The following is a 26,517-nucleotide window of genomic DNA, read 5'->3' on the forward strand; positions in this document are numbered from 1 at the left end:
TTTTATTTTTTGTTGGTCCTTTTTCTTTCTTTTTTTTTTTTTTTTTTTTTTTTTTTGGCATTCTCACCAAGATCCTTGAAAGACTTACTAAGTCCCTTGGAGGTTTCTAGAAGATTCTTGAGTAACCTTATAACTGTGGTTTTGAACTCTCTATCCAGTAGAGTGCTTTCTTCCATTTCTTTCATTTGTGACATGTTTCTTTGTCTCTGAATTTTGGCTGATTTCTTGTGTTTGTTTCTATGTATTGGATAGAGCTGCTAAGTCTTCTTGAGTTGATAGAGTGGCCTTGTGTAGTAGGTGTCCTATAGGGCCCAGTCACTCAGCCTCCCCAGTCACCTGAGCTGGGAGCTCTAGGTGCACTCCTTTGTGGGCTGTGAGCATAGTCTTGTGGTAGTTGAGCCTTGATTGCTGTTGGTGTCACTGGGAGGAATTGCTCTCCAGGCCAATTGGCTGTGGAGACCAGCTGTGACTACAGTGGGAGAGCTGCTTTGCAGGAGACACCCCTGTGGAGCAGGTCTTGCTTCAGTGGGGCTTTGGTGTTCACTGAGTCTGCCCCTTGAATTGTGTTGCTTGTGGATGTGTAGAGTTGTAATCTGGTATGGTCCAACACTGACCACTGGGTACACTGGCTCTTGGGTCTCCAGGGAGGTGCAAAGTCAGCCACTGCCTGGGGCCACCCAGCAGGAGCTACAGAGAGATCTGCAGATTCCTCCTCTGTATCAGATTTGGAAGTGCCCAGATGAGGTCCAGCTGTGAAGCAAGGCAGGCTGGTGCTCATGCTGCATCTTGGGCCTTTTGATAGGTTTGGGGCTCCCTGACCCAGCTGCAGCTTTTTGACAAGTTTTTAGCCTGAGAAAGGACAGGCCCTTCATATGCAAAAGCCATTGCCCACAGCTTGGGTGGGGTTGTAAATTGGGTGGGGCGGAGTCTCAGGGAATCACCAGGCAGAGCAAACAGCAATGGCTGCCAGTCAGCCCTGCAACCAGAGAGGTCCCAGCACAGGAACAAAACGGCTAATGCACCTCCATCTGGAAGAAAGCCGCCCCCACATTCCTGCCTCGATGCCAGACAGTCCAGTTTTTCCCCAGAAGGTCGGGATTCCCCAGAGTCTTGCCCAGCACTGGAGCTCAGAGCAAGCGGGAGCTTGTAATTGTAAGCTCAGTTCAGGGTGCCAGCCTTTTAATCAGCCTGTAGTTCTTACTGCCCGTAGGGACTTCTGTCCCCAGCTCTGGGACCCTGGGCTGGGCTTCTAGTGTGTGGCTGGGACCCCTTGCTCCTCCCGGTGGCCTCCACAGAGGCTATCTCCCTCCCAAGTGCAGCCCACGTGGGTGCCGGACTAGCCCATTCTGGGCCTTCGCACCTCCTCCCAGCCTCAGTGTGCTTCCTTCTTTACTTTTCTGGTTGTAGGACTTCCATTCAGCCAGCTTTCCAGCAGTTCTGGGTGATGGTTCTGTAGTTTTGTTGTAATTTTGGTGTGGTTGTGGGAGGCGGTGAATACAGGCATTTGCCTACGCAGCCATCTTGGTTCTCTCCTCCTTTGTTAGTTTGATGTTTCTCTACTCTTCTTCATAAATCCCATTTCCCAGATACGTCAGAATATTTGCTATTTTTCAATGAAATGCCGTATTTTATACCTTTACAACTTTGTTCGTGCTGCTGCCTGGGCTTCCACCTGAAATCTGTTAATCCAGTGAATGCTTTAAGGCCCATTTCATGTGTCCCCGCCTCAGTGCAATGTCCATGTATTTCCTTAGTTAGAATTGACTATTGTACTTTTGAGAGAGCTAGAAAATTGTGCATTTTTTAGTATATTTTAATGGTGGAATATTTGGTAATTAGCTTCTTTATTAAAAAAATAGGAGGATTAGAAAGGGCCTAGTTCCGTGGTCGGCAAACCGCGGCTCACAAGCCACATGCGGCTCTTTGGCCCCTTGAGTGTGGCTCTTCCACAAAATACCATGTGCGGGCGTGCATGTACAGTGCGATTGAAACTTCGTGGCCTATGCGCAGAAGTTGGTATTTTGTGGAAGAGCTGGTATTTTGTGGAAGAGCCACACTCAAGGGGTCAAAGAGCCGCATGTGGCTCACGAGCCGCGGTTTGCCGACTACTGGCCTAGTTTATTTTAACCTTTTTACAGCTGAGAAATTTAAGATGGAGAGCGGTGTCACTGAAATGACTTGCCTAAGGCCACATAGCTAGCAGGCCTATCGACAGAACTGGGACTGGGACCCAGCAGTCTTGACCATGAGGTCCGTGTTCTTTATACTGCACTTCCATATACAAATTAAGCTACAGAACATACTTTTACAGAAAATAAAGCAAATGTTATTTTTTCTTCTAGGTTTCAGTCTGAAAGAGAAAGTGGAGATCGAAATTTTGCAATAGGATATTACTTAAAAGAAAAAAAGGTTTTTAACTTTTGTTCTATTTCAAGTTATTCTTTTAGTTAATAAAATATACGAAGATACATGCTAAGAACTCAACAATCGATTTTAAACAATTACCTACTATTTAAGATTCAGAAGTTTTTGCAAAATAACCTTGAGTTATGCTATCAAAGTGTTCATGTTATTAAATTGATTTGTATCTGGCAGTTTTCAAATATTTGACTAGTTATGTTAATGCAAATTTTGTGTAAGGATTCACCCATTTACTCAAATAAATGCCTTACTATTGCTGATTACACTTGATTTTTTAAATTTTAAGTGGCTGGCCCAATAACTTGGCTTAGGAATTATGAATCAGTTTATCTTTGTCATTTAAACTAGAATCTAGAAGTCTATATGTGATGTTATTTTGTTTTATTGTTCTTTGTGATTTCATGTTTATACCCTTTCTTAGGTTATGTGCTATTTTGTTCTCAATTAAAACATCAATGTACATTTTTCAAATTTAATCTTATATCTGCATTTTTCCCCCTGTGTTTCTATGTTTTTAATTGCCTTTCTATTTTTTTCAGTGTTTTCCAGAAGGCACAGACATGGTTGGTATATTAGACTTCTATTTCCAGGTAATTTACTTTAAATATATGAATTGTGTATACAAATAAATGGGTGTATCATTTAGCACAATATAGATATCTCTGAAATCTTGGCTGTGAGCCAAGAGAAAATACATTTCCCACTGACATTTGAAACAATATACTCATGAAAGACACTCTCATGTGTGTATCTCCTAAAAAGTCATGACTCGGGATGTAATGGAATATTTATTCCTGTAAACACGTTCTATTTAAGAAGTGTTAGGAACAATTGACAACTTCTTGTTATAAATGGACCTCTGTTTTCTTAGCTTTTCCATTTTGTTTGGAGGAGTTAACGACGGTTCATAATCAGTTGCATTTTCTCAGTTCGCTTCTGCAGGTATAGACTCAATTAAAGATAATATCCCTCCCCCCATACTTTCAGCTCATTCATTTTTATCACTTTAATGCCATTAGTGCCTCTGATGGGTCTGTAATGTGAAGCTACATAGTAACAAATTAATTTCTAGCTTGCCTGTCTTTATTTTTGAAGGTGCTTTAATTTTAACCTTTCAGTAATCTTAAAGAATTTATATTAGGGAAGTTGTTCTGAAGTAGATTTTGATAGAAGTCCAGATCAGAGTTTGTCACCTGCCCAATGCAAAGAACTGTAAATTGTAAATTAAAAAAAATTTTTTTTGCGAAATCAAATAAATATTTGAATGTTAGGGGATGGTTAAAAGGAGGCACTTTGCTTTAGGCACACATGATTCCAGGCTAGAGCTGTCTTGTCATTGTAAAATCAAGATCTAACCTGGCCCCTTTTTAGCCATCTGACCTAATTTCAAACTGAGCCCCAGTTTCATTTTCTGTAGCATTTTTTAAAAATATGTTTTTTATTGATTTTAGAAAGGGAGAGAGAGAGAAACATTGATGTGAGAGAGAAACATTTATCAGCTGCCTCCTGCACACTCCCACTGGGAATGGGTCCCAAAACCTGGGCATGTGCCCTGACCAGGAATTGCACTAGCAACCTTCTGGGATGATGCTCAACCAACTGAGCCATGATGGCCAGGGCTGTAGAATATTTTTGACCTAACTTTCTGCATTGAAAACACCATGAGACTATTTGTGTGAAGTTTATTATTTAGTATCATATTTACTTTTATCCAGTAGCCCTTATTTTTCCCCCTAGCCCATATGAATTTCTTCTATATGTGTAAGTTCTTTTCCTTTGGTATACATATTTAACTTTGGCTATTACATGCTACTAAATCTGTGACGTTTCTACACTTCAGTGCAGAAACCAAGAGACAGCCACAGAAGTACTACTTTTTGTAGAAGGGCTGCATCTAATTAAACATTCATCAGGGTATCAGGAAAGTACTCTTAAATTAGGATTTGTCGTATTAGGAGTGTATTACCTTATGACACACAAAACTCCAGTTAATACTAAGTATAAATTAAGAAATGATTGTTAGAATTTAAATTTCATGTATTTTAGAAAGGTTTTCATGATTACATCAACCTTTGTCTTTGCTGTATGGGTCAGTATAGTAACTATGGATTCTGTAGTTTTGGGGGAATTGGGAAGAGGTTTTAATATAAATAGGCAAAAGTGAAAGTCAGTAAAAAAGTGGCTTCCAGTCATTTAGTTCATTAGTCTTTCTTTTTGCTGTCTTCAAACCCCTTTGCACCTCTTGTATGTAGATCTTGAGGTGTGAGTGAGAAAGTTTCTAAGTCCGAGAACTCAGTTTTTTTTTCTTTCTCTTCTCCAGGCCCTATTTCTCCTCTACTTTTCACCCATTTTGTTTGCTGTTAATTAAAAATTAAATAGACCATATTTATTGTTTTAGTTTTATGGGTAAATTTGGGTTTGGTATAGTAAACCTTTTCCATTAGTTTGATTATATTTAACTGCAAACATTTTATTGTACATTGTAACTAGGCTTTGCTTTTCTACATTCATCACTCAGGGTCAATAGTAAATAAATATTTGAATGTTAGGAGATGGTTAAAAGGAGGCACTTTGCTTTAGGCACACATGAATCCGGGCTAGAGCTGCCTTAGATTTTTCTTCAGAGTCCTTTGCATGTTGCCATATGGGGATGCTGAGCTTTGTTATAGGCGAATGTCAGGCAATTAGCATTTTTTCTCTAAAGTGGCAGTTTCTCATGTAGATGTACCTATTATACTGCTTTATCTAAAAAATATGTCATGTCTTCTTTTTTCCTATTGAGTTAATAATTATGTTGGTGTATCTTAGAGAAAGCATTAAATATTAAGCAGTTCTGAATATTACATGGAGCAATTACAAATACAGTGGGGCCTTGACTTACGAGTGTCCCGACTAACAAGTTTTTCGAGATACGAGTTGCGAGCTAAAATTCGGGTTACGAGCCAACTTCAGATACCCCACCGCTAGTTGGCGCAGCAAACGTCACAGTGAACGCCACAACATCAGCCCAGCATTCAATTCATTGTAATGGTGAAAATTGATTTGACGTACGAGTAATTTGAGTGACGAGCTCCGTCACAGAACGAATTAAACTTGTAAGTCAAGGCCCCACTGCACTAGTGCGTAGGGCCTGGCTCTTCCTAGCCTAGTTCTGCCATTAAAAGACTGAATAACTGGGAAAATCAGAATAAACCTTAAAGGGGCTAGAACTTTGTTCAAATTAAAATCTTTAGAATGTCAAGTTATATTAAAATGACCCCTTTGGGATCATTTCAGATCTGTATGAAAAGCCAGATAAAATAGATTATCTTAGAAATCAAATGCAATACTAAAAATAACGTGAGCCTAGATTTTCAGAATTCGTTTTTTGCTTCCTTTAGTTATGCTCCATTGAGGTAACGTGTGAATCGGCCAGTGTGATGGCTGCAACACTGGCTAATGGCGGTTTCTGCCCAATTACTGGTGAAAGAGTACTGAGCCCAGAAGCCGTGCGAAACACGCTGAGTTTGATGCATTCCTGTGGCATGTATGACTTCTCAGGGCAGTTTGCTTTCCATGTAAGTTACTGTTTAATCTTAATTTTCTCTGTCAAGAAGCTAGTTTGAACTAGTTCTTTTAAAACTGCAGTTTGAACTTTGCTTCTCAAATTGTACATTAATTTTTGAGAGAGAGGCTTGTTTTCAAGGTTAATTTGTTACAGAATTGGTAAGGAATAGAGTTACTATTAAGCAGTCTATCAGATGTTCTTAAGAACCTGAAGTTTTATTTATAGAACCTCATCACTTCTTTTAAGGCATTCCAATATATAAGGTTAGTATAGACTACTTTCATTGTTTATGTTTAAGTTCAGAAGTAGTGCATAATTGTGATGTTTAACATTTTTTGGTTAAATCCACAGATATTTTAAAGGACATAAAGTATATTAAAGTTAAAACTTAAAAATATACTGCTTTAAGTTCTGTTGTGCATTTGCCACTTGTAAAATGTGTAGACTTTTTATTTCAGTCTGTTTATGTCAATAAGCAAATGCCCTAAAATGATTATTTTATTTTAAAACAGAAAAACAGACTTATTTAATGTTATGCATCACTCAACTTTAATACTTATCAATACATGACCAATTTTGTTTCATCTGTATGTATACCTGCTTCCTCCATCCTTGTCATAGTTCCGTCTGTAATTCTAAGTGATAGCAGCTCTTAAACCCACAGCATCTTTCTTACATAAAAAAACAAAAAACCTTAATCCTTAATATCATCAAAATATTTCATGACTATTCAGGTCATCTGGACTGTCTTATAAATTATTATTTTTCTCTTTGACTTGGGCTGCAAATAGTGGGCTCCTTGGGCTGCAAATAGTGTCTTACAATTATGATTGGTTGTATCTCCCTCTATTTTTCTTCTTTAATCTATAGTCTTCCGCCCTGCCTTCTCTCTTTTTTCTTGTTGTTTTGGGTTGAAAAACTGGGTCATTTATCCTGTACAGTTTCTCACAATCTAGATTGGCTGATGCTCTCACTGTCCGTTGTATTCCTTGTGAATCGGTAGATCCCATTCAGGTGAATTTTTTGTTTAACTTAGTTTTATACAAGATTACTTGTAGCAGAGGAACTCATTGTTTGAATGTTAGTAAGCCATTAATTTTGTCTTTTATCATAATTATTATCAAGTTTTGCTTAATGTAAAGGTAAATGTCTTGAAGAGGATTAACTTGAATTACCATCTTATCTCTAATCCTCAAAATTTCTCTGACATTATACCACAGAGAATCTTTTAAGAAGATAGAAATTCTCATTATTTTTCTAGTCAAAATATTTGTTGAAAATCATTTTTATACTTAAGCAGTACATGTTTATTATAAAAACAATTTGAAAATGTAGGCACAAAGAATAAAATAAAAACATAAGCCCACAAATTAGAATATCTTTCAAATTTTTCTACATTTAAATACATCCCAACTGTTTTATATCTGTCTTTCTTTTACCATATTATAAACATGTTGGTAAATGCCCACAACATTTTTAAAGTTGGAATTCTGTATAGAAATAAATACACCATGACTTTTAAGCCATTTATGTTATTGTTGGACATAATAACTTATTTTAAAATGTTAACATAAATGTTCCTTTTTTCAAATTACTTTCAGGTTGGTCTTCCTGCAAAATCCGGAGTTGCTGGGGGCATTCTTTTAGTTGTCCCAAACGTCATGGGCATGATGTGCTGGTCACCCCCTCTGGACAAGATGGGCAACAGTGTGAAGGGAATTCACTTCTGTCACGTAAGCATGTGTTCTCAACGGAAATAATGATCATATAACTTGAGCCATCTTATGATTCTGTCCTTTTTTTTTACTCATTTTCATAGTTTATTGGTTGTTGGCACTCTGCCTGCCTGTCTGTCAGTTACTAGGTAGCCATGGGAGCACTCATAGAGGGCTCTCCTAGAGGGCTTTCCTCGCAGAAAATTAATTTTCTTTGATGCTTGTATTTTACTATTTATGGTTGTAATTACTTTTTGGTTTCCAAAAGCTCAGCAAAACATAACAACTTGGAGAAGTAATTTGAAACCCAATATAAATTAAGATTATTATAGTGTATTATATCATCTTTAATCTTGCATGGTTGAATAACTTTATCCATAAAAGTATTTTTTTTTTTTTTTGAGGAAACAGGCATTGCAATTTAAAATTATTACACTTCTTGACTATGTTGTGACTCAACTCTTGCTAATATTTTAGCTTCCAGCTTATTTACAGTTATTACTTCCCAGGGTCTTCATTTTTTCTCCAGATTTTATTAATTAAAACTGATTTATCTTCAGTTTCTTATTTTCTATAAAAATTAGAGAATGATACTAGATTGCTTGCAGATTGTAACAGACTGTAATCAGAATATGTATTTGTATTTTTGTGGTGTTTTATTTTATGGTTATTTGAAAGAATTCTTTCATATGGCCTGTTATTATAATGCTCACTTTATAGTAAATGAAAGTTAAACAAGTTGAGTTGCTGAGTCCTGTGATCATGCTAGTAAGCAGTGATCTCAAAATGTGTATCCGTATCCTTTTCTTCCTATTTCAGTCCTCTTCTTGATGGATCGTGTTGCTTTAGTAACATGCAGAAGTGCTTTGTAGGAGATAGTAGTTAAATTGGGCTGCATTCGTATAATTTATTCAGTTATGAAGAAACAATAGTCAGTGAATAGCTAATTTCTCATACCTGGCTCTGTTTATTTACAGGATCTTGTTTCTCTGTGTAATTTCCATAACTATGATAATTTGAGACACTTTGCAAAAAAACTTGATCCTCGAAGAGAAGGTGGCGATCAAAGGGTAAGCTAAATTCTTATTTAGATTGTTATGCAATATTTTTTTAAGAGAGAGAAAATGACTCACCAGTTTAAATAAAATTTAGTGTAATTGGTAATGGCCTCATATCTATGCTGATCGCAAATGACTGTAAAACAAATTGTTCACATTTTTATCCTGGGCCAGTACTTCATAGATATTAAGTATTGATGTTTTACTTAAATTGAAACTGGTTAGCCTAACAGCAGGGTTTCCTCTCTTCCCATTTTTTGCTATTTTAAGCAATATTTTAAAGAATTGATTCTGCCAAGACACGTTAGAAAGCGCAACATGCTGTAAGAAGAAAGCCTGTTTTTACTCTTAATACTTGTCTAGAATTATATAGTCTTGGAATGAAGTTTACTTTGACGTGGATGGATATGGAAAGGGATTATGGTATTACAGTATTAGTGAGACACCATACAAAGCCTCATAAGTTTTATAACCCACTATTGTTGAAATATTTTTCTACAAAAAGTGTTTAATGCAGTATCCCTGATACTCGTACTATTTTTTTATTAGTGTGCTTGGCTTCATATTACACAAACACACACACTAGTTGTTTAGAGTTAGTATTAGGAATCAGGACTTAAATTTCAGGAACAAGATTTTTTTTGTTTTCATTGTTGTTCACTGAACTAAGGAACTTGTTTTGAGTTTTAATTAAATTCCTTTGCAACCGTATGGAAAATGTATGTAATAAAATTACCTAATTAGACTTGAAGCTTATATGAAGCACTTATAGGTAGAAAGAAAATCTTTTAATGCATAAACTAAGTAAGTTTTCATGTCATTAGTTGCAATCAAGGTCACTTATAATAACATATGAAAAGTAGAGCCAACACAGTAAAAACTCCCATGAGAGTCAACATGAATAACATGGAGCTAACATCAAATGGTGGTGGGTGAAAATGTGAGCAGATTTTAATAACATTCACTGAAAAATACCATTTTATAGCTCGGACCTTTCTTCACTCAAGTGCACTAATAAATTATGTATGTTGCTTGAACAACTAGCATTCCTTGGGACCATTGGACTGTGAAAGTCTCCAACAAGAACTTGCTTTAAAAGAGACAGTGTGGAAAAAAGTGTCACCTGAGTCAAATGAGGACATCTCTACAACTGTAGTTTATAGAATGGAGAGTCTGGGCGAGAAAAGCTAAAGCAGTGGGCGCTAGTTTCAGAGTGTTCTTCATTTACCTTTCACACATCTTTAGTGTTTTTGCATAATATAAATATTTATATGAGTTTTTTGTGTTCGCAACCTTTGCTGCTGGAGCCATAAAACTTTTTCTCCTTTTAGTCTTTGTGTAAAGGTAGGTTTGTCAGTTTTTAAAAAGTATTTATAAGTAAGTAAAGCAAATTTGCTTTATTTTAAAAAATGCTAAAAGGATTTAAAATTTTTCCTGGTGTAATTAAAAATTGAATTATAGAGTCAGGTAACCCCATTTAAAATAGTAATAGAAATTTGTAATTTTTTGGTTTTAAAACCCACACATTGAACTTAACAGTTTCATTACATTCTGTTTCTTCTTTTCCAGTTTTAAAATTGACATGTCTTTAGTGGCAATAAAAAGTATTTCTAAGCTAAAAAGAAAACTTAAAAAGGTAAAATAATGAATCCCAAATTATTTAATATAGCAGATTATAAAATTAGCTTATGTTTACATGTCATGCCATTTTTAATGATAGATTGGCTTTAAATTTTAAAAAATTCATTTAAAATTTTACCAAACACTTTATAAATAGTGTCTTTGCCTTTTTACTTTGCAACTCCTATGTTCTGTCAGAATTGCCATGTACAGGAGTGTCTTATGTTACTAAAACATTCCAGCCAAAGAATTTCAGGTACAAGATAGTGACATGTTCTCTGCTAAGAAGCTATGGTCACCAGAGGAGCAGAGTGTCTTCAAGTGAAATGTTTACCTGAACAGTTTTATTTTCTATTATACACGTAGCCTTTTCTGTTATATTTAAATAAAATGGGTGAATCTTGGTTTTAGCTTTTAGTAATTTTATTCCAATGGTTTTACAAATGCTAATGAATCTTTTATGACAAATTATAACATCTCATAAAGTTTGTTCTGTTGGAACTCTTTTAGAGTACTTAGGAAATTAATTGAGTCTGAAGGTAGTGAGTGTTCTACTAAAATACCTATTAGATATGAATCCTTTTGTTTGGTTATAAAAATGGAATATTGAGAATCAAACTTGTTTTTAAGAGAAGAACTATACGTTCTACACAATCTGATTTCAAAGAATTAAAAGTATTTAAAGTCTGTCTTGGCAAAGTGATTATAAAATTCTGTAGGACCTATTCACTCTTCCTCCTTCCTCCATGCATCGCTATTCTCAGCTTCCAGGTGCTTTTTGTTAATTCATTTTTAAACTTGTAGATTTTGGAGGTGCAGGGGTGGGATCTAGAAAGAGAACTTGATAGTTTCTTGTGTCATGGCATATTTGTGGTAGGTAAAGTCTAATAAAAGTAAATACAGGATAGCGAGAAATATTTCAATGGGTCATTTAGATACCAATGCAAATATAGATGTAAAAGTTCCTGATCATATGATTTCTTGAGTTTGGGAACCATGATATTAGGAAAAGATGTTTCCTCCCAAAGGTGTTGTTCAGAAGCCTTTTGGTCTAACATAAGTATTAAAACTTTTCTATTTAAATAATTATATGTTATGTAAGGTTTTAGAGGATTTTACCAAGGACTTTATGGTTATTTGAATGTTCCTCTAATGTACAGATATATATTCTAACTGGATGCTTCTGGTGTGGCCGTCCGCAGGAGAGTAGTGTGTGTGGAGGCCTCACCTCTGCTAGACCCTGGGACAGTATACGTCCAGAGCCATTTGTGGTTTGGGGAACTGAATGCCTTAATGGACAGTTTGCAAAAAAGGCGTTATTTCCCCCCGCCCCCTCGTGTCCTAAATTCTTACATTTTACTATTTTATTTGTAGGTTAGTTTTACTTTATAAATGAAAGTTTAATGTTTCATATTGTATTAATATTTGTATAGATTTCAAAATTGTTAATCTGTGGCACCTTTTTATGTTGGTAAGGCTAATTGCACACTTACCAGCGGAGTAGGGCGCTGTAAGCTACTGTATTTATAGCCTCTGGTTAAGGAGGGGCATCCAGAGATGTGTAGAAGGCACAGAAGGAAGACAGGGAGGTATTGTGAATAGGCCCTCCAACTTTACTTTGCAAAAAAGGGGGAAAACTTTGCCAGATTTAACGACATTATTTTAATCCCTTCAGTGTTTTTAACACCTTTTCAAATACAGCTCTTGAAAAGTACCTAGTATTGTTGGATTTAATGTTTCATGCCATTACTGATTCTTGATATTCAAGCACTTAGAAGTCAACGTATTTGTTTTTCTTTTCATTCATCATTAACATTTCATTTGAAATGTATATCCTTCTTGAAATACTTTATTTTTAGCATAAATGTTGTGCATTTTAATCTTCATGTTTGGATTGAAACATTTGTGTTATTTAGCTTTCTTTCATTTGCTTTGTATATTTAATATGTATCTTTTATTTTCTAGTATGCCTACTTTTTGTATTGTACAATAAATTTATTTTAAGCTGATTTTATTGGGTTTTTTTTTAATGACAGCAACTCCAGCATTTATATATAACAAATATTTAGAATTTTAACTTTAAAAAATTATCCTTTATGAAGATACTATTAAAATGCTTTATATTCTTAATTATTTCTGAGGCTGCTGTGAAGAAAAAATTAGAAATACTCCTAAGGGATTCTTCCTTATTTTCTTTCTTTTCTTTTTTTTATAATGCAGTGTAGCATTAGTGGGGGGTTTTCCTATTAGTTGTACTAAGAGTATTTGAATAAAGATTTTTTTCCTAGTTCTTGGTTTTGTTTTGTTTTTTTGTTGTTTTTGATTTTTATTTGACAGCCTAAAAAAACAAAACACTACCCTATTTTTTGCAGGTCTTTCTGGTATCTGAGGAGGAATATCACTGTTGTTATTGAATATATAATCTGCTATCTAGAGTTAAAAAAATTGCTAAATAAAATGAAGATAATCTCAGTAGAACTTACATTGTGAAATAACTATAAATATAGAAATTTACCTTAGCTATTTTCAAGGAATTCAGTTTTCAGAAGGAACTTAGTATATTTCCATAGCACAGTTAAAATTATAACAAGTTTCCGTGCATTGTGGATCAAATACAGCACTTAAAATTTTCCTGTTTGATGAAATTTGCCATTCATGTAACAGCTTATGAACACTTGTTCTAAAAGATCCCTTGTTTTTTGTTGGTGTGTTTAACTCATTTGATGCACAGGAAAAGGTAACCCAAAGAGCTTAATTGTCTTGGCTCACAATGTAGCGTCTCATAGGCGTGTATGTATGTGGAAAGAATCACTGGTATAGACTGATATGTCAGTCTCTATCATGATAATCTGTATATGATGTATGTGTTATACGTGCAAGTGTTTATGTGTCTGTCTGTATCAACGTCTATCTTGCCAGCCATCTCTCCACATTCTGAAAACCAGCAGCAGTTCTTTCCACATAGTTTATTATGCATAAATGATTCATTGAGCTATTCCGATTCCAAGTTTTGTCATAAAAGAAGCTTTAATATTTTTGTTGCCCCAGAATTTATTTATTGTTCAGTGTAACGTGAAGGATACGTGGTTTCTGCTGTTCCCATGCACTGCCACGCTATCGGGGTGAGAGAGCCACCCGTATTGGGCAAGTCCACAGCAGAGAGCAGGGCCATCAGCATGCAGCGGAAGTGACTGCCACTCTCCAGCGCTTGTTATATAGGAAGGTTGCTTTCAACCTAAACAGTGCGCTGCTCAGTTTCAGCAGGTACTTTATGCAATAGTTGATGCTAAAGGTTATGCACTATTTTTAGTTTTAAGAATCTGCTTTACTGTTCATTTGTAAAAATTCTGGTTTTTCTCCTAGAAAATGCTAGAATGCTTTTTTTTAAAACAAAGTAATGTAATTTCTGCTCAGTCTCTTCTTTGCCATTTTATATTAAATGTAATACTTATATTGTATAATAAAAACCAAAACCAGATCTTGGAGATGCAACTTGCTCTGATGCATCATGGCACATCCCTCAGATTTTCACTTAGATTACTCAGAATAAACTTGACCTGATGACCATTTTCTGTCATGGCAAAATAGAATATTTGTTTATTTCTAAAATATAGTTCAATCTTTCTAGATCTTTGATCATCTTCTGTTTACCATAATCTTAGAGTTTATTAGAATCACATTGGGCTTGAAAATAATCTTAAAGGTTATCTGTTATAAACTCCCACTCCATCCAACCCCCTTTCCCAGGTTTCTCACACCTTCCTTTCTCAGTTAACGTCTTTGTAATTTTTTATGAGTCAGTCTGTTTTATGTTTTGTCGGAACAGCCTTCTGCTTGTGGGTTCATTTTTCATGAGCAGTGTGGTCGGCAGTATTTAGGATGACGAGACGTTATTTGGCAGACGGACTCCCATCCGTGTTCCCTTGGACTGCTTGTGTTTTTCTAGTGAGCAGTCGTCTACCACAGTTTATAAAGACGGGTCACGTGAGAAGTGAATGTTACAATTATACAGAAGCTCTAAAAATAAACATTACCCTGGAACCTTTGAAAGAAAGTGAGTGTAGCAGAAATGTGACTCTAAAAATAAATGTGCACCATTGGCTTTTAACACAAATTCCTTTGGAGCTAGGCTAAATGTGTAAGTAAAAAGATTTTAAACAAGCAAAAGGCTGTTAAAGGTCTAGACAAATGTTTTCTTTAGAAAACGTTTTTTTCCTTTTTCTTTACAAGTTAGCTCTTCCAGCATATACTATGCAAAATATATAGCTACTTCCCTCGTTTTTACTTGAGATATTTGGATCTCCTAGTGTCTTCAGAGCAGGGCCCTGGTTTTTCTGTTTATTACTCCACTGTGTTAATTGTCCTCAGTACCAATCTATCTCATAATTCTGGGCTTTTTATTTTTTACTTGTGAAGGGAATGTATATTGCTTTTGTTACAGTGCACTAATTTTTTAAAAAACCTTTGTTGACTTAAATGCTAAAATTCAAATATTGTTACTCCAAAAAAAAGTACTGCTCCTTAATTCTCAATTTAACCTGGTCTGGGAGCTCTTCTCCCCACAGGTTCATGCCGGGGAGCCTGAGCATGCAGGAGCCTGGCTCTGAGCCGGTGAAGCGCTCTTGACTTCACATTAAGCCCTATTCCCATTAGAATGACGTGGAAGTAGTAGCACCAGTGATGCAAGTGTAACTGCTCAGATTTGGGCCATTCCATTGTGAAATCCAAATTAAAATCATAATTTTTTAGCCTCTTATTAGACTTTTTATGTTAGAATTAATAGTTTTCATTATTTTGCATGTGTTTCACAAATTATCACTAAGGGACACTTACAGATTGTCCTTTGAGAGGATAGCATAAAACTTAAGTCTTGACTTTCCTCCATTAAATGAGATTAATGATGTATGAAACCATGGTATTATTAATTGAACTCCATTCTAGATCTGTTGTTTTGTTCTTCAGTCATTCAAAATTAAAAGTTCTAATTAGAAATCTTGAAATATATTTATTTCAAGTAGTCTTTTTCATCCTTTCCTATCATAATTCATTTTTGGCTGAAAATCAGGTATTTAAAAAAATTATATCCAAGTTGCTTATAAAATTGGGGTTTTCATTTTCAGATCTTCATATTGCTTATATATTTGTTACCAAACCTTCTATTATTACTGACATTTGCCATTCTAGTTTTATTTTCTTTCTTTTAAAAAAAATTTTTTTTTTATTGATTTTAGAGAGGAAGGGAGAGGGAGAGAGAAATATCTACGGTGAGAGGGAATCATTGATTGGCTGCCCCCTGCATGCCCCACACTGGGGATCAAGCCTGAAACCCGGGCATGTGTCCTGACTGGGAATTGAACCATGACCTCCTGGTTCATGGGTCGAAGCTCAACCACTGAGCCACACCGGCTGGGCTAGTTTTATTTTCTTTCAAAAGTGTCAATCCAAACTACTTGATTGGTCTTTGAGACGGGAGTCTGCCATTCTCCCAGGTTGTGTGACTGACTCCTGAATAAAACCTCTTTCCTCCTTTCACACAAAATAAAAATAAAATCCAAACTTTTTTCAATATACTACGGCTTCCTGTTGATCATTTATTTTACACTCAACTTCAAATAATACAATCTGTGGGTTCAATTATATGCACAAGACTTATAATTGAAATAAATCACCTAAATCATTGCTTCTATTTTGAATTGAGATAAATAAATGTCACATTTTCTGCACTATGAAACTTCATTAACATCTCCATGAAATACAGAAGTGATTTTGTTAAGATTCGGTGGTGACTAATACTATTTAACCCTCTTTAATCATGCCAATAAAATATTTCTTCCTTAATGAAATACAGAAATTTTGTTAAGATTCGGTGGTGACTAATACTATTTAACCCTCTTTAATCATGCCAATAAAATATTTCTTCCTTAATGCCTCCTCTTTTTTTTTTTTTTTTTACCTTAAAAAAAAATTTTATATGAAACTTTAATTTTTATTTGGCTGCGGTTGTGCGACTCTGTTTCACGTCCACCGTGTGTCTCTGCCACAGAATCAGCCCTGTTGTCGCGGGCCCCTCCCCTGCCGGCTGTCCTGGAGAGGCCTGCCTGCTCACGGGGCCACTCACCGTGCTCGGCTCTGGCTGGAGGCTGATGCGCTGCACTTGTCGTCTTGGCTTTGCAGTGATCCTTGTGCAGCAACCTGTGAGGCTTGGGTTCTGTGTTCAGAATCTGGTATCTTTTGCAAAAGTTCTTCATAGGTTGGAGCTTGGTTTTATCTTTGTTTTGCATGTTGGGTTTAAATAGCACCAGTGAGTGCTGGGCAGTTGCCCATAAGATCTGGATGGGTCACCCAGTGTGAGTTACCAGAGACAGGAACTTCTGAGGTTCGTTTTCTACCTTAAAAGTCCATGTAATTTTTTAAAATGTCCTGATACCCGGTTTAGTGACTTACAGCTATGATACCAGTTCTATGACTATTCCTTCTCCAGAGGTGGAGTGAGGATTGTCTTCAGGAAGATGTGCCATTCTAATTCATTCTGACAGGACAGCAAACCATAAGAATCCCCAAAAAATCGGAATCACAGGTGGCAATGACCACGCATACCTAAATCGACTGATTTAAAGTGGAAAAGAACATCCCATCCATGCCTACTCCCTGTGCCCAAAGACCTTGGGAGGCTGGGCTTCTTTGTCAGTCTCTGTCGCAGGAAGCTTAGTGTGTAGACTGGAGCAGAGTGTACAGTGGGGAGTCCTCCAGAGCATGGTCCTAAGCCAGTGATGGCGAACCTATGACACTGCGAACTCATTGTTTTGGTTGATTTTTCTTCGTTAAATGGCGTTTAAATATATAAAATATCAAAAATATAAGTTTGTTTTACTATGGTTGCAAATATCAAAAAATTTCTATATGTGACACGGCGCCAGAGTGAAGTTAGGGCTTTTCAAAATGCTGACACACCGAGCTCAAAAGGTTCGCCATCACTGCCCTAAGTCCAGGCAGTCTGGTTTGCTAGCTAGCAAAATCCTACTTTTGTAGATTTTCACCCAATGACAATTTTAGTCACCTCTAGCAACAGTGCATGCACAGTACACCATTCTCAGAAACAGTAACACCCAAATTTGAATGGCCTGGCTTTTAGGATCATTGGTAATAACTAGTACTTATTGTGGGTCAGCCATCAGGGCAAAGCATGCTTTGTTGGATTTTAAAATCTTCATAAAGTCTATGAAATAGGTACCCCCCAAACTGTCCTCACCCAGCCCCATGGCTGCCTCCAGAGCCAGGCAAGGGGTTCAGAGCACTTATCAGAAACTGCCTTTAACAAGAGGCTTTGGAATCTACTTTGGACCCAGCCTATGTAGAAGAATCCTGTTAGGGTTTTTCCTTGTAGAATTTGGTTCTGCTTAAAGAATTTTCCACTTACTGTAGATCACACCAACAAGTGAGTGTGTGTAATTCTGTGGTCTCCATCCTTGCTTCTCGGAATGAGAGTCCTGATAAGAATTACAAACGTTAGCGGTAGGTGTAAGTCTCGTGCGAAGGCCCTGGGAATCGTGCTGAGTGCGTGTTCTATAGCTCCCTCAACGGTCGCCTTGTGTATTTGAAGGGTCTGAAAACCCTGTTCTCCAGCTGTTTCCTGTGTTCTGTGCAGGACTAGCAGTCACCATGGACCGTCCAGGACAGCACTGAGGGGCACGGCACAGGAGCAGGCGCTGTTCCTGGCCTGTCCTGGGGGGGGCGTAAAGCACACCGTGGACTTCCCGATGCAGCTATGGAATAACATGACGGAACGCAGGCCCTGGAGACCAGTGGGCGTGAGGGATTGCTCTCTAGAGTCAGAGCCGTCGGGAGGGGTGCTCGGATGCCCTGTGCATTTGCTGTGCTGGTGTTGAGGGCGTCCAGAGGAGAGGGGCCCTTAAGTGAGACCAGGATTCTGCCTGTCATTGACCAAACTTTGTTTCCTGGCAGAAAGAGCCCCCCCCCCCCCAAAATACAAACTTGTTTGTATTAGGTTTTTCCAGACTCAATCTCGATTCCAGTGGCCCTGCTCCTGGTTTATTTATTTTTTAAGTAATACAGGCATTTGGTGACCAGTTAATGCTTGTAAATAAACGTGACGTTCCATCATGACAGCGGGCGCCTCGTTCTCAGCGTTGATGTGCTAACCACGGAGTTTTACGCATCTGTAGGAGAGGAGGGGGCCAGGAAGATGGGGCGCGAGAGGCGGGCACTGTCGGTGGGGCACCGGCCTCAGGCCTGCCGGGAGGAGCAGCACGTTTTTCCTGGGGCAGCGCGGTGTCCCCATTGGCTGCTGCTTCTAGAGGGGAGCACTGGCCACACAAAGACATCGCTGTTCGCTCTCACACTCGGGTGCACTCAAGCCGTGGGCGTCTTGGGAGACTCTCCGCTGGCCTTGACTGAGGAACAGGAGCCTCTGAGATCAGTTGTTCACCTGCTGCCAGGCCCAGCACGTGCCGTTCACCTTGGCCCCAAGCTCACATTTCACCCCACCTGCTCTGTTCCCTTCATTTTCTTCAGTAAAAACACGCCCTTGGTTAGCAGCTCAGGAGGAAATTGGTGTCTCTGATTTTTCTATAAATTGTTTCTCTGTGGCCGTTTCTGGTTTCCCATCTCAAGTTGTAGCTTGGGATGGTATTGAAGTCCCAGCTCAGGTTTTCTTAGGAGTCTCAGCCCCGTAGACCCTGGATCCTGGTCTGAAGGCCAAGCCCGGCCTCGGACAGCTGCTGGGGCCCGCGCCCTGCCCTCGCAGCAGCGTCGCCCGGCTCAGGTGTTGAGCGTGCTGTCCTTCCCTGTCCGGCCTTTTATGATAGAACCAGGGATGACCATTCTTAAAGCACTGGGCTTAGTCCAGGCAGAGCAGGTGTTTCATATTAGCCACTTGGTTGTCAATAAAATACAATCACTTTTTGTCAACATGGGTTGTCAGATTTCTTTGATACAATTGTGACTTAGTTTAAGAAAAGTTATTGGGAAATTTTGAAAATGGTATGCTTACGAGATTTATTACTTAGCTAATCAAGAGCAGAATATAGTGTTTGGAGCTGACACTTCTAAGGTGGTATTTTATAAATGAAGTTTCTGCATTCCCATTCAGAGTACAATTGACTGACATTCCTCTGTTAAAACGACCGAGAACCCGCATTGGTGTAAAAATTCTGAACTGTGGTCATGAAATTGCCGAACTGTTATTCCCACAGAGGAATTTCTCTAATCCTTGATCATGTCTGTGTGGATTAACTTTGTCGAATATGAATAATAGTGTCTGAATGAATCACCAGAACGCGTAGGGACGTGGCCTCATGCCGATCTTAGACTGTGGGGCCACGCAAGCACTCTAGTCCTGTGTTCCTCGCCCCGGGAGCAGGAAGTCGGCTCAGTAGGAAGGAAGGGGAAACACCTGTGGTCACAGGCTTCTAGTTACACCCGTGCCGCTCGCTGACAATAAACATGACCTTCGGCTGCGCTGCCCAGGCTCTCGGGTTCTGACCTGGCCTGGTGAACAGTGTCTGAGAGAGAAGGCTCTAAAGGGCCCCGTTGTAGTGAAGCTTTTTAACAAAAACGATCTGGAGAGGCGATGGTTTCTGTCACAGATGAGTATCTCTTCCCGGCAACAGATACGCCCGAGCTGGAAACAGGAGCCGCTCGTCTGCCTGGACAAGGGCGGCTCTGCTGTCCCAGGCGCGCAGGGCAGCGACCTTGGGAACTGTGACTCTGTTGTCCTCCGTCATCCTCACTTATGATAAGCTCAGATAAGGCCGCTGGCTCAGGCTGGGGAGATCTGATAGGGGAAGGCGGCAGCGCCGGGAACTGCCGCAGCGGGAGAGCTGACAGCGTTTATAGGCGCTCGTGGCCCCTGCCCAAGTGCAGCTCCTCTCCTACAGAGGGGCTCCCACAAGCGGAGAGGCACCCCGGAAGCTAAGAGCACTTACAGGCTGTGGACGCCCTGTCCTCGCACAGGAGTGAGTCATCAGAACAGGCTGGAATGCTGGCAGCTGCTGTTAACCCATTGGTTGCCAGACCCCGGTCTTCCTGACAGGTGTTTTAAAACTCACCTAACCAGTGTGCACTGGGGAGTGAGGGGCGGGCAGAGCAGTGGTTAGTGCACTCCCTCCTTTGCCCGTCGGCTTGGCACTGGGTGAGTCCTCTGTAGGGTCCCCCCCCACACCCCTCCCCCTATGTGGTTTGCGTGGGCCTTCGGGCAGAGGGCGTGCCCTGGCGTCGGGGACGTCCGTGGGGACTCACTGCTGTCCCAGCACTGCCAGGTCCCTGGTCCCGGCCGCCCACTCCTGGCGCGGAGGTTAGACCTTCCGAAAGAGGTGGCTGTGGCTCAGTTTCAGTGGCGCCGTGCTGTGCCCTCCTCCCTGTGTGTCTTCTGGCCAGGCCTACACGCACCCCGTGAAGCCTTTCGTTTTCACGGGAAGAATCCCAAACCCCCATGTTACGTTTTAATGTGTGTGTTCTTTAAGACAAGCTAATGGTTTCCCCCACCCCCGGTTAGCCGCAGAGCCTTTTAAAGTGCGTTGTATTTTTCTGACATCCTCCTTTTACATTTATCTCCCTGAGCGGAAGCATGCTTATGAATAAAGTATTAGTATGCTCCCAGTGACCTGATTATATTCCCAAACCAGCCTTTCATGGGCTTAATAAGGAATGTGCTCGTAGAACTTTGGAAATATTGAATAATTGGAGATACATGCTATATGTAATAAAATCTCTTCCGATGAGCTTGGTCTAAGTTCAGAAAGTGGAAAAAGGTGTAGGTGTGCATACAGTCACAAACAGGCCGAGGACTTACTGCCGATAAACGCTGTGAAGAATGGGAACTGTGGGTTTAAGGTTAACATTCATGCTGTGCCCGTCGGAATTCCGGGGTGAGATGCATGTGTGGGCTGGTGCCCTCCATCAGAAGCACATGTAGGAGCAAGGAATGGCTTCTGATGTAGGAGACTGGCCTAGGGCTCACAGGGAGGGCCTGAGAATAGCATTGCAGTGAGAAATGGGGGGAGAAACTGTAATTTTAGAGAAGAATTAGCATGTACTGTGGCCTGGGAGGAGAAGATACACTCAGGGTTGTATTGGGAAGAGGGTATCTACTTGATGGCTCTAGCACCACATGGACAGTGTGGGTCGTGAATGCTGGGTGAGAGCCATGAGGGGGCTCCCCGAGTCTTGTGAGCCGGCCGGAGGGAATGGAGAGATTGACCAGGAGCCTAGGTGCTCCCAGAGGGAGAGAAAGGGGCGCAGACAAGACAAGAACAAGGGCAGTGGTAGGACCGTGTTCTGCCGGGGGTGAGAGAAGAGGCAGTAGGCTGAGGAACCCTATCAGGAATGATTCGGGGATGTGTTGACACCCCTTGCTGAGAACGGTAGTGATCTGAGCAGTGTTTTGTGAAGACGGTAAGGAGTATGTGGAGGGTGGAAGGAGAAGCGGATGAATTGGGTAACGCTGTTTGAGGAAGTTAAGGGAGGTAGAATTAATCATGACTCTAACGGAATCCCCAGACGGTGCTAACAATTTGAATATTTGATAACTTGGGAGAAAATGTTTAGTGAAGACATTTTTTAAAATTGAGATGTAGTCGACAACTAACTGAGCGTAAGGTGTGCAATGTGTTGATTTGAGTGAGTCAACCATTTCATGAGCATCTATTAGAAGGGGAGCCACGCGGGTCATGTGGGAAGAGCAAGGCGCAGTCTCTGCCCAGATGGAGCTTGCGTTGAGCGGGGAGGGACACGGAACGGGGGTAACTACCTAAAGCCAAGTGCCCGGAGCCCCGAGGAGAGAAAGCGAGGAAGGGGCTAGAGCAGTGGTTCTCAACCTTCCTAATGCCGCGACCCTTTAATACAGTTCCTCATGTTGTGGTGACCCCCAATTTCATTGTTACAAATTGAACATAAAGCATAGTGATTAATCACAAAAACAATATGCAATTATATATGTGTTTTCCGATGGTCTTAGGCGACCCCTGTGAAAGGGTCGTTTGACCCCCAAAGGGGTCGCGACCCACAGGTTGAGAACCGCTGGGCTAGAGTGATGAAGAAGAGGGCAGTGCTTTAGAGCTGCCTGGGAGTGAGACCAGGCAGAGGGAGGGGGAGCCCCTCTCCGCCTGGGGGACAGCACCCAGCAGCAGGGGCAGGCCTGGATGCCCGGGACCAACAGGGCAACTGCCTGGCCGGGCAGAGCCACACGGGGCAGAGGGTGAGGAAGGAGACAGTGTGACCGGAGCGGAGCAGTTAGAGTCCTGAAAGCCACGGTGGAGGGTTCGCCTTCTATCCTGGGTGTGATGGAGAGTCACCGGAGTGCCATGATGTATGTTTTAAAAAGGTGCTTGTATGCTCAGCCAGTGTGGCTCCGTGGTTGAGCATCAGCCTATGGACCAGGGGGTCACGGTTCCATTCCCGGTCAGGGCACAGGCCCAGGTTGTGGGCTCCATCCCCAGTGTGGGGCGTGCAGGAGGCAGCCCATCCATGATTCTCTCTCATCACTGATGTTTCTATCTCCCTCTCCCTTCCTCTCTGAAATCAATAAAAATATATTTTAAAAAATTTAAAAAATAAAAAGCTGCCTGTGGCAGCGGAATTGAACAGAGGAATACAGCCACGGGCCGCCTCACGAGGGGTACGGTCCGAAAAATGTGTCGCTGGGTGATTTCATTGTGCAGACATCACAGAGCACCTGCGCGCACCTAGACGGCCGGCCTGCCTTCCGCCCCTGGGCTCTGGGACACACCCCCTGGGCGGCAGCCCTCTGACCCACACGTGGTGATGCGATGAGAGCCTGATGACAGCCAGAGGCTGTCGCATCCCCCGGGTGGATAGGGGCGCAGTCGAGAGGGGTGAGAAGTGGGTGCTGACCACACTGGAGGTGGAGCCTGTTTGTCGATGAGGCAGATGTGGGCTGTGAGGCACAGAGTCAGGGACGCCTCCAGGTCTGCGGGTGGGTTGTGTCCCTCAGAGAGCTCGTTCTGCCTCTGATGGAAGCAGGCCCCCTCGCACAGCCCTCGGAGGGACCCGCCCCGCGCTCCTCAGTGCAGCCAGGGCAGCAGCCTGGGCCGCAACTTGGCATTTGGCCTGCGCCACGGGGGAGCGGTGCCCTTCCATACAGGGGCGCCCCCCCCCCCAGAGGAGCTACGAGGTGGGGGTGGGGGTGGGGGTGGAAGTCGGAGACACCTGATAAACATCCTGGAGGCAGCGTCCAGCAGGCGGTCGGATATGGGCTTTCGGAGCCCGGGTGGGGAGCCCTAGCGTGGGACAGCCTGCGGGAGGTGTGCCATTTTTAAATAAAAAGATTAAATAAATAAATAAATAAATATAATTTTATTGTTTCAGAGAGAGAATCATGGATCAGCTGCCTCCTGCACGCCCCACATTGGGGATCATGCCTGCAACTCGGGCATGTGCCCTGGCCAGGAATCAAGCCCTGACCTCCTGGTTCATAGGTCAATGCCCAACCACTGAGCCACACTGGCCGGGCTCAGGTTAAAATCTTGGAAGAGTCCCCAGGGCTGTGGCTTTGTCTGTGGATAGCTGGATTACTTTCCACCCCTCGACTTAAGCTTCTCTCTTCCATCATTAAGTCCAATATCAGTTGCTGAAGTTGCAAAGTATAAGATAAAAGTGGGAATTTATTAAGTATTTACAAATAATGTACGTTCAGTAATTTAGTTTCTGAAAACCAGGGCTGGCTAAAGGCTTCATGAAGGCTGATGAAACCCAGAGGCCTTTGGGTTAAACCAGCCTTGTCCTTATCATAAGACAAGACGGTGGGTATTGTCAATAGCAGGGACCTACTGTTTGGGGAGGGTCCGCCACCTGAGAGCAGTGTTGGGCTGAGCCGCTGGGCTTGCGTATAAGACCGTCTTCCCGTGACACAGCCTCGTCCAGGGTCCAGGTGCCTCGTGCTGAGCGCTGCCTCTGAAGGTCTGAGAGGAGCCAGCGATGGCGATGGGGAGACGGTGACTGGGGCAGGGCCTGGCGCTGGTCGGGCATGCCTTCGTTTTCAATCGTGATGAGACGTGAATGCTGTGAGCACAGGCAGCTCACAGTCCCGGACACGCAGGGAGAAGGGTCCTGAACACATTTCAGAGGCCCAGCCATGTGTTTCGCACGCAGGTTACAAGTTTGCATCCTTTTGCGCCAGGTGACATCATTCCATTCTTCCCTCCCGCATCTAATCTTTAGTGTTGAATTTCCCCAGAATCCTCTAGTGAAACAGGAAAGTAACACCCCTGTGCCTGCCTTAGGTGTGGACGTGCATGCAGTTGGGGTAACTGGGCGACCGGATGGAGCGTCCCCAGCTCTCGGGAACCCCCGGGTACCCGTTCCATTCTGTGTCTTCCCCGTGAAGCCTGACTTTTCCTGTCTTCTCAGGTGAAGTCGGTGATAAACCTCTTGTTTGCGGCCTACACAGGAGACGTGTCTGCACTTCGGAGGTATGTTCCCGGGAGGGTTGGTGAGCGGCTCACAGATGTTCATGAAGCAGCTTCTGGGCACATGGCCACCTGAAGGCTAAACCTCACTTGCATGTCCCTCTAATATAAAGGACCCAAACGAATGTATATTAAATGCCCGCTCCCAGGGCGCTAGGCTTGCTGTGCAGTCTCCTCCCTTCCTGCCTCCAGCAAAGCCCAGGCCCCTCTTGTCCTAAGTGGTAGTGGTCCAAATGCCTTCTCCAGCCCCAGGCACCCTCCACCCCATCTCTGGCCGGGGCGGGGGGGGGGGGGGGGGGGGGGGGCAGTAAACAGGCCGCATGGCGCTGCTTATCTAACATCAGGTCTTTTGTGTAGAGCTGCAACTCCAATGTGATCAAGTCTGTGCTTAACTTCCGTCTGTAGAGTCTGTTAGTCCTTGTGTCAATGCTGTACCGTGCACTTCAGAGTTGCTAAGAGACTGGTCTTCATTGTTCTCACCACGAAAACAATGATGTGGGCTGACAGGTGTTAGCTAACCAGCACTTCGCTGGTATTTGTATTGCAATATATAAATGTATGCAGTCAACACATGTACACCTTAAACTTACATCAAGTTACATGTCAATTACATCTCCATACAAATGTGCTCTCCAAAGACACTTAAGAAAAATAAGGTGATCGGTGCTGGCACACTGTGGCCTGTAACCTGTTGAATGGGAGTCTGGGGGAGCACTGAGTGAGGCGCTAGTTGCTGGCCCGCTGAAGCGCACACTTCGCAGGGTGGTGTCACTGTCCTTGAGTTTGAGTAACAGCGGAGTGATGCTCATCCTGTGCAGAGGGCGAACGCTTCCTCTTACCCAACGAGAGCAAAGCTGAGGAAGGGCGCGAGGTGGCAGGACCGGGCCTCGAGCTCCGGGTGATGAGCCTGGTGGAGGCCCCTGCCTCCAGGACCTTAGCCCGAACCCAGGGTGTGATGCTGTGTGAGTGTAATATTTTGTAAACACACAATGAAGAGCTGTGCCTCCACATTTTCAGATTTGCCCTGTCGGCCATGGACATGGAGCAGCGGGACTATGACTCCAGAACGGCCCTCCACGTGGCTGCTGCAGAGGGTAAGGACGTGGCCCCCGCGTCCACTTGTTTTTCAGACTTGGTCTCGACTCGGCACTCAACTCTGCCTGCTTTGTGTTGGATACAGGTCATGTTGAAGTCGTGAAATTTTTGCTGGAAGCCTGCAAAGTCAACCCTTTCCCCAAGGACAGGTGAGCCCAACAGGCCTTTTAACACCGTGGCAGGTCGGGGTGGATCACGCAGGTCCAGGGTACACTAGTTAAGGGTGGCGTGTTTAAACCCACCAGGTGTCTGTGGGAGGCGTGCTTGAACTTGGGGTGGTGCCTTCTAAAGGCAACACCAAACCGTGTCTGCTGGGGAGAGGGTACTCTCTCCCCTATTGTATTTCTTACCCAAAGATGGTCTCTTGTCCAACATTTTTCACGTTAGTGTGAGTGTGGTCAGCACACGTAGGAAGGAAACAACTGTTTGCTCTTGGAAAGAGGAAGTAGGAACTGTGTCCTCAGGGGTTTTCAACTACACGGGGTAGCCGAGACATGAACAGGCGCGCACTGAGAGCGTGTATGAATGCTGCTGAATGGAGCCCCCAGCGAGCGTACAGGGTTTCTGAAATGCCCCATTGGGTCCGAGTCCCTCTCAGAGGCTTCGAGGACATGGGA

General features: G+C 42.0%; 1 protein-coding gene across 5 annotated transcripts in view; it reads left to right on the top strand.

Annotated features, from left to right (window-relative positions):
- The window catches only part of GLS (glutaminase), a 63,672-nt gene that overhangs the window by 31,205 nt on the left and 5,950 nt on the right, over nucleotides 1–26,517 (top strand). For 4 of the 5 annotated variants that reach the window (XM_014544774.1, XM_014544773.1, XM_005872446.2 and 1 more), the window contains 8 exons: nucleotides 2,343–2,409; nucleotides 2,961–3,011; nucleotides 5,802–5,978; nucleotides 7,570–7,701; nucleotides 8,661–8,753; nucleotides 24,747–24,808; nucleotides 25,823–25,899; nucleotides 25,986–26,049. In XM_014544774.1, the coding sequence (XP_014400260.1) occupies nucleotides 2,343–2,409; nucleotides 2,961–3,011; nucleotides 5,802–5,978; nucleotides 7,570–7,701; nucleotides 8,661–8,753; nucleotides 24,747–24,808; nucleotides 25,823–25,899; nucleotides 25,986–26,049 (723 nt within the window). Of the gene's footprint in view, nucleotides 1–2,342; nucleotides 2,410–2,960; nucleotides 3,012–5,801; nucleotides 5,979–7,569; nucleotides 7,702–8,660; nucleotides 8,754–9,785; nucleotides 10,149–24,746; nucleotides 24,809–25,822; nucleotides 25,900–25,985; nucleotides 26,050–26,517 lie in introns of those variants that run through there. The other variant, XM_014544775.1, reaches the window with a different exon arrangement.

Source organism: Myotis brandtii, unplaced genomic scaffold, assembly GCF_000412655.1.
Source record: "Myotis brandtii unplaced genomic scaffold, ASM41265v1 scaffold381, whole genome shotgun sequence".
Classification (NCBI taxonomy): Eukaryota; Metazoa; Chordata; class Mammalia; order Chiroptera; family Vespertilionidae; genus Myotis; species Myotis brandtii.